The following is a 13,046-nucleotide window of genomic DNA, read 5'->3' as shown; positions in this document are numbered from 1 at the left end:
CTGAGTACTTACTATGTGGTAAGCACTTTACAATGTTTCTATAATCCTTCTAACACAGCAAAGGTTGCTACTATCCACTATTCACAGATGAGAAAAAAGTCCAAATGCTCTTCATTACACCATGCTGAATCTCAGATCTGCCTCTTACTTGCTCTATGACTCTAAGTAATCAATATAAGTTTAAAAAGTCTGTTTCCACATCTGTAAAATGTAGGTAATAAAATTTCCATCAAAGGGCTGTTGTTAGGACTAAACTGAGATAACAAATATAAAATACCAACATGATAAGTGCTTAGTAATTGATAGCTATTATCACTTTATGCTCTCTTGGCAATGAATGGGGTCTAAGGAAATGAGAAGGAAAGGGGAATACCAGACCAAACTAATACCACAACAAAAAAAGGGGAAAAAGCCAAAAGCTTACAGCTGACAATGACATCCATGATTCCAGCAGCACTCCTTAGCCTGACCAGGCTTCCCAATGTTACCATCATGTAAGTACTTAACTGTTCACTGAAGGCTTACCCGTTTATTTTCCCACTGGATCCTCACAACTGCTCCAAGAGGGAGATAGGAGATCTGTCATCACCCTCATTTTACAGATGATGAAAACAAAGCCAGAGAGGCTGACATCTCCAAGTTAAATAAGTTTCCTCATTTGTATAATGGAGATAATGACAATACTTCCTGGGGTTATAGAAAGGCTCACATGACAGTGAGCCATTTCCATAGACAGTGCCCACAACAGTGCTCTTTGCAAAATGTAAAATACAGCATTTAAAACACAGAACCATGAGAAGGCTGAAAGAGGTCAGTTCTAAAATAATTAAAAATCACTATCTTGAAACAAAAAAATGAACAGTCTGTACTGAGGATAGAAATAATCTTCAGATAAATCAATACCCCATCTAGGTTTTGAGTAGTGGTAAGTGAGGTACAGCAATCAAATCTGAAGGTCTAAGAAACAATGCACAGTACAGAAATCCTGCAAATGGCTGATGTGAACAATACTAACTGAAGTTTGTGCCAGAGAGATACACCAACAGTATTTGAGGTGATAACTTGGCAGCTGAGTTTCTTGGTGAGGAGAGTGGACTACAGAGCCAGACTCTCTGGGTTCTAACCCTGGTTCCACTACTTACAATATATATGACAAGTTATTTAACTTCCCTGTGCCTCTGTTAACTCATGTGTAAAATAGGGGAAATAAAATTTACCTGCCTCATGAAGGACTGTTGTGGGGATTAAAATGACTTGATGTATGTAAGGTTCTTAGCTTAGGGCCTAAAACATGGAAAGCAGTATCTGTAATACTGCTATAACATAGGAGAAAGAGTAGCAACTGTGGTGAAATCGAGAAAAGTCCTCCAAGGAATTATTGGGTTGTTCATGTTTGCAAACCACGAATATTCCTCTTCAGTTTATACAAAGTTAAGGATGTAAAAAAAGAATACTTCAAAAGGTCCTATTTACTTGAATGACATGTAAAACTGATGGAGGGGGAGTTTCACCAGCCCGAGCAGCTTGTCCTGTCCTGGGCTCCGCACCTTGTTCCAAGTTTCAATTACCATCACATTGTTCTTAAGCCTTTCCAGGCATTTGGAAGACAGAGAGACAGGAATCACCTGGGGAGAGGAACAGCCAGAAAAAAAACAAAACAAAACTCCACATCTGAGACAAAGTATTAATTTATACTTTTATTCAACAAGCATTTACTAAAGCCTATCTGTGTGCCAAGCACAGTGCTAGGAGCTGAAGACGTCAAAATAAAACCCACTGTTTTCCTCAGTCTAAAGCCACAGTCTTGTGTTAGAGACAAACACATAAAGGCCAAATACAAAATGGCATGAATTCTCTGAGGACAAAACTCATATAGATAGGGCTTCTGGGACACAGGTAGGAAAAGAGTATATTCAGGAAATGCAAGTAGCTGAGCACAGCTGGACTATCTAGTGTGAAGAGTGGCCTGAGTTGAGACTGGAGAAGTATAGGTAGTCTTAAAGGGTCTTGCAGTCCAAACTTAGATTCTATCCTGAAGGCTACAGGTAATCACCGAAAGGCTTTCAGCAGGAGAGTAAAATATTCAGGTTAGTGTTTTAGAAAGATCATTCCTGTTGGTGCACAGAGGAAGAAATGGACAGGGAGAGACAAGAAACAGGACAGTCTGAAGGCTAGGTGGAATGAGAGTAAGGGTCTGAATGAAAGCAGTGGCAATGGAGTGGAGATAAGAGAATTTATTCCAGAGATAATTAAGTTTGCAACATCTACTGGATTTGGTGAATCTTTATGTAAGAAAGACTCAAGGACAACTTTTAGGTTCTGCTTGGGTTTCTGAGTAAATTATAATATGAATTAGGGCAGACAGGAGGAGGAGGAACAGATTTGGAGGGAATAATAAATTCAGATTTGAATACATCTGAATTTCTTCTTCCATTTACACATCTTTATTGGATACCTGCAATTTGCCAGGTGATGTGTTAGGTGCCAAGAGGAAAGTGTTTTTGAGATATCCAGGTGGTGATGACCAACAGGCAGTTAGACACAGAGATCTGAAACTACACGGAAATGCCTGGCCTGAAAGAAGTGTGGATTTCGAAGTCACCTTCACACAACTGAAGCTATGGGAGTAGATGTGGCGACCATGGGGAAAAGAGGGTTGGTTTGGAAGAATGCCAAGGATAGAGTAATGAATAGGAACACTAATATTTAAAAGTAGGAGAGAGGAAGAAGTACTGGGATCACAACTCTTTTCCAAGTTTTCCTACTGGCCCAATGACTGATAAAAAAAAACAGTTCTTGAGTCAGGAAGAAAATAAGAGGAGAGAGTTACGAAAGTCAAGAAAGGAAACAATTTAAGCGATAGCATCAAATTCTACTGAGAAATCAAGTAAGATGAGTACTGAAATCAGTGGAGGAATAAATGAGAGTGAGGAAAAATAAATAAATAAAATAAAGAAGGAGAGATTGGAGAAACAGAAAAGAAAGAAAGAAGTTCAACTGATCGAAGCCCTAGAGGAAGCAGAAAGGAACAGAACTCAGAATTCAGGCAAAAGAAACAGTGGGAAACCATATCAACTGAGATAGAATAGAAAGAAATAAACACACAAAAAGTTTTAAAATGTTGGCAACGTCTTTTCCTCTTCCCATACAATAGTGGGATTGGATCTGCATACCAGATAATTATAAAAGCACCTCCAGTCTGAAAATTCTCATTGTTTTTTACAATGGAATTATGATTTGGGAAACATATTTCTGTCCCCTCCCCAACTCCTGCCTTCATCCTTAATGCATATGGAATGTTAAGACATGTACAAAGTTACCTGAGAAAAGTTAAAGACTGGTTTTGTTGTGCCCCATGTGATGACAGATCTGGTGACTTCTTCTGTGCTGAAGAGCTTGCAATTTAAATAAACATTGCATGATGGTTGTTTCTCAGATTCTCCAGTAATGAAATCTTTCCCATCTGGCACCATCAGTAGCACATGCAACAGCAAAGCACTTTCTTTTGTTGACACATTTATCTGATTTATCAAATCGTGAGAGGCTGGCACAGCCGTGAAGGTTGAAGGACTTGGTGCAACAGGGCTTGGTGACTTTGGGATGGGGAGCACCAAATTCTGTGTTTTCTTTACAGTTTCTTCATGAATTTGATTGAGGTTCTGTGGATTTTTGGTACAGGTAACATGTTGACTAGGTTCTGGCAGTGTCTTATCTGGACTTGTAAGAGCACAAAGTGGGCTATGTTGGGTGTTGCTACTTAACTTTGTATTGACATCAGCGAAATCCTTGTTATCTATAACAAGCTCCACAGTTACCTATAGAACATAAAAGGAAGAGAGTTAATAGGAATATTTTCTAGAATCAGAAACAGAATTTTGGAGCTAGGAGCAGCATCAGATTGTTAGGATATAAATTAATTCATCCTCAAATACCACAATAGTAGGAACACTAATAGACTGCACATACATCACCTTACCAGGACTAAGAAAAGCTAGGCAGATGATTTATTAATAATACAAGATGAGCCTAAAACATCATCTTGTGCCATAAATAAGTAAGTGCTCAGAAGAGAATGGAGACATATTTAAAGGACACAGAATCCAGTTGAAGGGGCTCCCTCTGGACAAATCCAGGACAAGCTGAGTTTCAAAATGAATAATACTACTAGTGGATTATAACCTTTTGAATAACATAAGAATCCATGAGTCCATACCAATATAAATAAGCAAGGGAGAAGGGACAACTCTTCTATGTAGTAGAATGCCAATTAATAAATGCACAGGGAATGATGGAGTTAATGGTGAAGTTAGAAATCATATTCTTTCAAATATCATAGTAATAAGTGATTCAGATAAACCCCAAACGGAGGACATTCTACAAAGTAACTGGCCTTACTTTTCAAAAATATCAAAGTACTAAAAGACAAAGAAGGGCGGCAGAACTGTTCTAGGCTAAAGGAGATTAGAGAGAGATGACATTTAAATGCGATGGGTGTTTGCTTCTTGAGTCTAAGATACAAACCCGTGTAGTATTTCTGACACACTTTCACTTATTAATGACTGTTAATGGCCTATAATCAAACCCTACCATTAGCTATGCAAATAATAAGACCATTATGTAAATTGAGGTTAATTAATTGTTTAAAGGTTCATCCCTTCTTCAGAATTAGCTACCCTGTGATCTTTTTTTTTTTTTTTTTTTGCGGTACACGGGCCTCTCACTGTTGTGACCTCTCCCATTGCGGATCACAGGATCCAGACGCACAGCCTCAGTGGCCATGGCTCACGGGCTCAGCCACTCCGCGGCATGTGTGATCTTCCTGGACCGAGGCACAAACCCATGTCCCCTGTATCGGCAGGCGGACTCTCAACCACTGCGCCACCAGGGAAGCCCTACCCTATGATCTTTAGCTCTATCACATATCATATGCATAAAGGTAATAAAATAAATTTAATTCATTAAAATAAATAAATAAACGCAATGCATGATCCTGGACTGGAAAAAAAATGCTACAAAGGGAAGTACTGGCATAGTTGGTGAAATCTGAGTATGGACTACAGACAGAATATACTATTGCTGTTAAATTGATCTTTATAACTGTACAGCATTATGTACAATGTTGCCTTTGTTCTTAGAAAATACACACAAGAAATTAGGGAGAAAGAGGTTTAATGTCTGTAACATATTCTCAAATAGTTCAGAAAGAAATTGTGTGTGTATGTGTATAGAGAGAGAGTGGGGAGGGGGACAAAAAGAGAGAAAGAGACAGAAGAGGCAGATAATTATAAAGCAAATACGACAAATAATTGCCGAGTCCAGGTAAAGGGTATATGAGTTCTTTGTACTATTTTTGCAATTTTTCTTTAAGTTTGAAGTTATTTTTAAAAGTTTAAAATGTTAAAAAGTAAAAAAGGATGTGGGATAAATGATGAAGAATGAAAGTGGTCACTATTACGAGGCTGAATTACTAGAGATAAAGGGGACTTGCAGCTCCTTTTATTTAAAACCCACAGCAAAGTTCTTTTGCTCTATTGAATATAGACAGCAATCTATTTAGAACAGTGCTTCTCTCAACAAAGCCAGGACAGAAACAATTTCTAGTCCATCAACTCTATTTATTACCCCTTTCTGGTTATAAACCTTGTAGTCTAGAATGAACTAGGAAAGCAAAAAATAAAACTTTGGTAGTGGAAGAATAATGTGATGTTAATTTTTTGCAATGGTAGTCAAACAAGTTTTTAAAATTAAATGGTATCTATTACTAAGAAGGCCAGGAAGAGGGCAGAGAGGGCTTCCAAGAAGAGGAAGCAGCATGAAAATCAAGAACAAAAGCATGGATGCATAACCCAGCACAATACTTTAGCAATTCTTTACATAGTTTGACATGGCTATTGGCAGGGAAGCTGGAACAGAGAAAGCTGCAGTGGTCAGGTGGGGTCATATGGTATGCCCTGTATTTTATCCTCTGGGTGATGAGGAGTCATGGAAATGTTTTATGTATGGCTGTGATGATTTCAAAAGCTCGCCAGTACAACAGGACAAAGCTATAGTGAAGCCACACATTCAAATTCTTCCACCTAACGGGAATGTAAATTGGTGCAGCCACTGTGAAAAACAGTAATGGAGGTTTCCCAAAAAACTAAAAATAGAACTACCATATGAATGAGCAATTCCACTCCTGGGTATATATATGAAAGAAACAAAAACACTAATTCAAAAAGATATATGCACCCCAATGATACCAGCATTATTTACAACTGCCAAGATATGGAAGAAACCTAAGTGTCCATCAACAGATGAATGAATAAAGATGACATTGTACATATACAATGCAATACTATTCAGTCATAAAAAAGAATAAAAGCTTTGCCATTTGCAACAACATGGATGGACTTACAGGTATTATGCTAAATGAAACAAGTCAGACAGAGAAAGACAAATGCTGTATCACTTATACATGGACTCTAAAAATAAAACAAACTAGTGAATGTACCAAAAAACAGACTCACAGATATACAGAACTACTTAGTGGTTACCAGTGGGGAGAGGGAAGTGGGAAGGAGCAATACAGAAGTAGCAGATTAAGAGATATAAACTATTATGTATAAAATATGCAACAAAGATACACTGTACAACACAGGGAATATAGCCAATATTTTATAACTATAAATGGAGATAATGTTTAAAAATTGTGAATCACTGTATTGTACACCTGTAACTTATATAATATTGTACATCAACTATACTTCAATTAAAAGAAAATGATTAGGGCAAGCTCTAAAAAACAAAAAATTCTTCCACCTAAGAAAATGATGCTTCTGAATAAAGGACAGAACCCTCTCTCCGATGAATTACACATAGCATTCATCCCACCACACACAAACTCAGCCACTTCTCTCCTTGTTCACTGCCACTACTCTAGTACAAACTATCAATCATTTCTTTTCTGGATGAACGCAACATTTTCCCTCCTGCACCCTACAATATTCTCTACCCAGTAATCTTTTAAAATGTAAACCAGATGTCACTTCCATGCTTCAATGTCCTTTCTTGGCTCTTAGGATAAAAGCTAAACCCTTTACTCTGACCTACAAAGCTCTGAGCGACATGGCTCCTGCCTGCCTGTCCAATCTCCCTTTTGGCTCACTATCCTGTGGCAACATTCTGCCCCTTGATGAAGTGAAGCCCATTCTCACTTTAGGGCCTTTGCATGTGCCATTCTTTTCTCTGGAACGATCTTTCCTGTGCTTTTTACTTGGTGGCCTCTTCCTCTCATTCTTCAAATCTCACCTTAAATGTCACCTCCTTAGAGACACCTTCCCATCTCCTACTTCCTCCCAGGTACTTACTGTCAGATTGTATCATTTAGTTCCTTCGCAGCAGTTTTTTTTAAAATTATACACGTGAAATAAATTTATTTATTTATTTATTTATTTATATTTTTGGCTGCACTGGGTCTTCATCGCTGTGTGTGGGCTCTCTCCAGTTGCGGCAAATGGGGGCTACTCCTTGTTACGGTGCTCAGGCCTCTCATTACGGTGGCTTCTCTTGTTGCAGAGCACAGGCTCTATGTGCGCAGGCCTCAGTAGCCATGGCACGCAGGCTCAGCAGTTGTGGTTCACGGGCTCTAGAGCGCAGGCTCAGCAGCTGTGGCACACGGGCCTAGTTGCTCCACGGCTTGTGGGATCCTCTGGGACCAGGGCTTGAACCCTTGTCCCCTGCATTGACAGGCGGATTCCCAACCACTGAGCCACCAGGGAAGCCCCCTTCCTAGCACTTTTGTTGTCCTGTTTTAATATAAGCTGCAAGAGCAAAGATGCTGATTTTCTTGTTCACTGCTATAATCTCACGGCCAGCCAGTAACACATGCTCCATAAATACCTGACTACCTGAATGTGTATCTACATACCTTGAGCGGGCCAAGTGGAGTCTGACCATTTTCCTGTTGCACTGCAAGCTGGTCACTGAAAGAAAGCAGCTCAGATTGAATGACAGCTCTCAAAGGTAGTGATGCAGACCCAATGACTTCAGGCTGAGAAAAGAAGGAAAGAAAAAGTTTAAGTTAAAGTAAAGAGAAGCCACAGGGGACTTTAATTGAAGTGACAACATATGATGACTTATAAAGGAATCCATGCTTTATGAAGTCAGTAGCTTAATTATTTGACTGAGGGAACTCTAAGTGGGAGCCCATATTCTGTCATTTTGGTCTCCCTTCTGGGTTTTACCAATTCTTCCTGGAAGATTAGAGAGGGTTTCATGAGTCACAAAGAGGTCAGAAGATTATCTTTTTCTATTTTTAAGTTAGTTCTTACAAAAAATGTTCAAATTCACGCTTAAAAATAAAAAGTGCAATTAAGATGATGCAAATGTTTGCCATTAAAGCTGGGAAAATTATAAAACATGCCCGATGCTAACAAGGTTATGGAGAAACAGGGGCTGTCATATGCCTGAAGTTGGGAATATAAGCTGGCAACATACTTCTGGACAGGAAATTTAGCAACAAATATAAAAAGCTTTTAATATTCATACTCTTTGGCCCAGTAATTTCACTTCTGGAAATTTATACCGAAGAAATAGTAAATAATACATAAGAAGCTTATATACAATGTGTATTTTAAAAGTTAACAATGAGATTTTTATGTTCAAAATCAGGAATTATTAATTATAGCACATTTCTAGAATGGAATAATATATAGCTATTAAAATGATGTTTACTAAAATTTGAAATAATATGAACAATATTCGTTATGTTTATTAGAAATAGGGTATTAAATTATATATAGTAAACCTTCACATATTTATAAAATTACATGGAAAAGATTTACATTTTTGAAAAAAATGAATAAAAATCCTCGAGACAATGTTAAATTTTTAAAAAGCAGGATAAAAATTGCATATAAAATTATCCTAATACTGTCAAAGATTTACATATATAATGTATTCATTTGAAAAAGATACACATAAATATTAACAATATTTATTGGTGATGAGATTATAGGTGATTTTTGTGTTTTAAAAATATTTTTCTATTAAAAACATGTATAATTCTTTTATAATTAGAAAGAAGCCTTAACTACGTGATTCAATGCAAATATACTGAAATGCTTATAGAGGTTGTCTTGAGGTTGTGAAATTATGTTTTTCCTTCTATTTTTTGTTTTTTCCTTATGTTTTTTCCTTCTATTTTGCTATATTTTCCAAAATGAACTTGTATTATTTAGATCTCCTGAAAATATAAACAAAAAGAAAACAAGATGCATTCCTCATACTATCCATACCAAAGAGGAAGTCAAAGATTATAAAAGCTACTCTTTTAATTGAAGGAAGTAAAAACTGCTCATGACATAGTTTGAGTTCTGTTGTACCAGTTGCAAGTGGATTTTATAAACTTGGAATTAGCTGATAAAACTGCTACCCACATTATATTATATTATATTACTTTGGATATGGGATGGATAACTTATGTATTCTGTCTGAAAAAAGAAAGCAGAGACTCAAATTAAGGCTCCTGTATCAATTCAAACAACCCTCCATAGCAGGGAGCACAGTAAAGAGGTTAAGAACTTAGGATCTAAAGACTCGGGATAGAGTCCTGGCTTTGTCTTTTATTAGCTTGGGTGATCTTAGACAAGTTACTTCACTAAATCTTGGTTTTTTTCATCTGTAGATTGAAGATAATAAGGTATCTAATTCACAAACTGTTTTAATCATTAAATTTGATAGTGTTGTTCACATAGAGCCTTTACCATAACATCTAGCCTATAACAAATATCAATTAGAAATTTAAAATTATAATAATAAACAACAATCATAAGTATTAATATCGTTTGAGCCTGGAGAATTTCCTAGTTTAGGTAGGAATATAATTTTAAGTATGCTCCAAATCCCTAGTGTGAATAAATGGTAAGGCAAAGGTCAAAATCACTTGAAGTACCTTTAACTGTGGGGTTTTCTTTGTGTAAATTTGGAAAGTAAGATTGGAATTCCACCAGTGTTCTATCATTGGGCCACCAAACTGTACCGGAAACACAAATCTCTGCTGGAATTTCACCACTGTAAGGAGAACCAGACACATAAGCACATGTCACACCACCCAACTAGAGCCATCTCATCAATCCATGCCTTGACACCACCCACCTCCCTTTCAAATCTAAGATCTCTTTCAGGAATCCAGTCAGTGTAATTTCACAAAAGTGTTAGGGTTATTAGGACTGAAGGAACAGAGACAGAGAGAAAATCCTGGATACAGCACAGAGAAGATAAGCAGGGCTATGTTGCTCTGCTTTGCTATGAGAAATGAATGTCAAGCATAGGAGCACAGGATGTGTAAAGAGACATACCATACACTTCACTGGCTGTAAGGTATGACCAGTGTTTTAAAAGACAAGTTGATAGGTAATGTAATGAAAGAAGGGGGCTGGCTGGATGTGGGACAATGAGGGATAAATGAAGAGAAGAACCGAATCAAAAACTGTAATAATGAAAATGAGTTTATTTTCTGGCTGAAGACTAGGGGACTTCTTCTGTCACACTTATACAAGGTTCTAAGTACTGATCTTAGTTTGCAGTATTAGGCAGAACGGAGTCTGTCTGTTCATAGATGGAAAGGAAGGGGTTTCTGCTGTAATAGCAAGTGTAAATGGGATAAAGTGATGGTAGTATCTGAGTCTGTGCTCACTGCTATGTGGATTTAACAGGTTTAAAAAAAAAAAGGAATTTGGGGCTAGAATCATTTGATATGAATAAGTTCTGTTACTTACTAATGAACCATTTCAGCCACAATTTATCACCTGTAAAATAATCTTCCAGTCCATTCACTTCTAGACCCTTAAAATGGATCTGAAGAACCCTCGCAAAAAGGCCCAGTTACAGAGAATCCACTATCTCTGATATTCATTCAAACTGCCCATTTGACCTACTGATCTCTATCCTTGCCATCTTACTTCTTGACTCTTTTTATTTCTTTAGGTACTCATGGACAGGATCTAGGTCTTGCTATCTGGATCCATCCACAGGAACTGTTAACAAAAGGTCTGGGCCCAGCAAGCGCACACCCACTAGACCAGTTTACCTGCTTATCCCACCACGGAAAGAGAAGTAAGACAACACCTACACCTCAGTGGTGTGCTGAGAGGATCAACTGAGGTAACAGATAAAAAAGCACTTTAAAACACTATAAAATCTTTTATGTACAAACAGAACTGTATTTCAACCTGGTGTTACTCAGATTTCTCCTTATTACTTAAGTATGTTTTGGTACTATATTATTGTATTTGTCATATAATTCTCTGTTCTTAAGCTCATTTTTTAAAAAATAAGTTAAGGCAATAATGGAAGAAGAAATTCATGTAAATAAATTGCTAACAATATGCCAAAGCAGACTTTTTTAAAGTGCTGGAAGGGATCCTGAAAATAACTTGTCCATTCCATATTATATTGTTAAGAAAGGCCCAGAGATGAAAAGTCATTGTGTCTAGGGTCACACGATTAAGTGTGTGGTATAACCAGAACTAGAACTCTTCCAATTCCTGGCTTGATGCTTATTCCACATGTCCCATACTATCTTTCCCAGAAGGACAAAGGGAGAACTCAATCGCTGTGGCCAATAATAATACTAATAATAATAATGCATGAGAAGCAATATAGATGAAAAGCACAATGATTTGGAATCAAAATGTTCTAGTTCAAATTCTAGTTCTACCATAAACCAGTTGTGTTATCTTAGACAAGTTACTTAACTGATATATGCCTCAGCTTCCTCTTTCTTCATCTGTGTGTGTGTGTGTGTATGTGTTTTAAAAGATTACATGATTAATATATATAAAACACTGAGTAGAGTTCTTGACACATAATTTAGTGCCCAATAAATGTGAGCTAGTATTAGTTACATACAACTTTAGAGTTTAATGCTTTTACATTCATTATCCCATTTGACTGTCCATTAAGCCCCTGTGTAATACAGGCAGTTCTTGCTTTGTAGATACTATGTTAACTGAAACTCGTGCATATCAGAACCGTGCTTGTCCTTGCTGTACCTCCATTTTACAGATGGGGAATCTGAGGCTCAGAGAAGTTTTAAGGAACTCATAAATGTCCTGTAGGTAGAAGGAGGTAAATGGGGAAGACCTGAGAAAAGAATCCAACATTTTTCTTTGTATTGGGGTTTGATAAAAACAGTTTAATTGCATTAAAGCTCCTCAAACACACTGACTGACTTCAGCCAGCAGAATCAAGTATACATTCTCGAATGCTTTTAACAAACCTCCAGAGCACCTTCTGTTGCTATCGATAATTTAAGCATACAGAAAATAAAAATATGAAAAATTTTAAATGCCCTAATTCTTCCTTATGGTGATGGGGAAAGTGAAACAATGTACTCTAGTAAAAGAGTATATTAAATTATTTAGGTGCTGTTTTTAAGGGTAAATAAGTATTTATTTTAAATGCTTGTGCTGGATATACTCACATCAAATGAGAAATGATACATGTGCAAGATTATTCACTGAAGCACTGTCTTTAATAGCGAAATATTGAAAACTTAAATATTAAAAGTTGAAAATATTACAGTAAGTCCAAAAAGCCAGTCACAAATATCACATATTATATGATTCCATTTATATGAAATGTCCAGGATGGGAAAATTGAGAGAGACAGAAAGTAGATTAGTAGCTGCTTAGTGAAAGGGGGCAAAGAGAGAAATGAGGAAAGAATGCTAATAAGTATGGGATTTCTTTTAGGGGGGATGAAAATGTTCTAAAATTAGATTGTGGTGATGGTTACACAACCTATGAATACATTAAAAATCATTGAGTTGTATACTTCAAATGGGTGAATTGTATGGTATGTGAGTTATACCTTGATAAAGCTATTTTTAAAAAGGGAAGAAAAGAAAAACGTCAATAGTTGAAAGAACATGATCTAAGCATCAGGAGTTCTGAGTTACAGTTTCAGCTATGTCACTGCCTTTCTGCCTTGCATCCGAATACTCATAGCACCTCTGGACCAGTTTCCTCACTTGTAAAGTAAAGGAATTAGATTCACTTCAA

The 13,046-nt window shown here is 37.0% G+C and overlaps 1 protein-coding gene and 1 long non-coding RNA gene across 11 annotated transcripts in view; one reads left to right on the top strand and one right to left on the bottom strand.

The window, feature by feature from the left end:
- Positions 1–13,046, bottom strand: part of C2CD3 (C2 domain containing 3 centriole elongation regulator) — a 130,380-nt gene that overhangs the window by 68,321 nt on the left and 49,013 nt on the right. For all 9 annotated transcript variants that reach the window (XM_033862294.2, XM_033862295.2, XM_019946564.3 and 6 more), the window contains 4 exons: positions 9,935–10,053; positions 7,910–8,032; positions 3,321–3,815; positions 1,474–1,625 (listed from right to left, as the gene is read on the bottom strand). In XM_033862294.2, coding sequence (XP_033718185.1) covers positions 1,474–1,625; positions 3,321–3,815; positions 7,910–8,032; positions 9,935–10,053 — 889 coding nt within the window. The remainder of the gene's footprint in view (positions 1–1,473; positions 1,626–3,320; positions 3,816–7,909; positions 8,033–9,934; positions 10,054–13,046) is intronic.
- Positions 1–13,046, top strand: part of LOC141279351 (uncharacterized) — a 44,065-nt gene that overhangs the window by 850 nt on the left and 30,169 nt on the right. For both annotated transcript variants that reach the window (XR_012333429.1, XR_012333430.1), the window contains exon 2: positions 10,969–11,145. This is a non-coding gene — a long non-coding RNA (uncharacterized lncRNA). The remainder of the gene's footprint in view (positions 1–10,968; positions 11,146–13,046) is intronic.

This window comes from Tursiops truncatus, chromosome 8 (assembly GCF_011762595.2).
Source record: "Tursiops truncatus isolate mTurTru1 chromosome 8, mTurTru1.mat.Y, whole genome shotgun sequence".
In the NCBI taxonomy this organism is placed as follows: domain Eukaryota; kingdom Metazoa; phylum Chordata; class Mammalia; order Artiodactyla; family Delphinidae; genus Tursiops; species Tursiops truncatus.
This window is presented reverse-complemented; position numbering and strand designations above follow the sequence as displayed.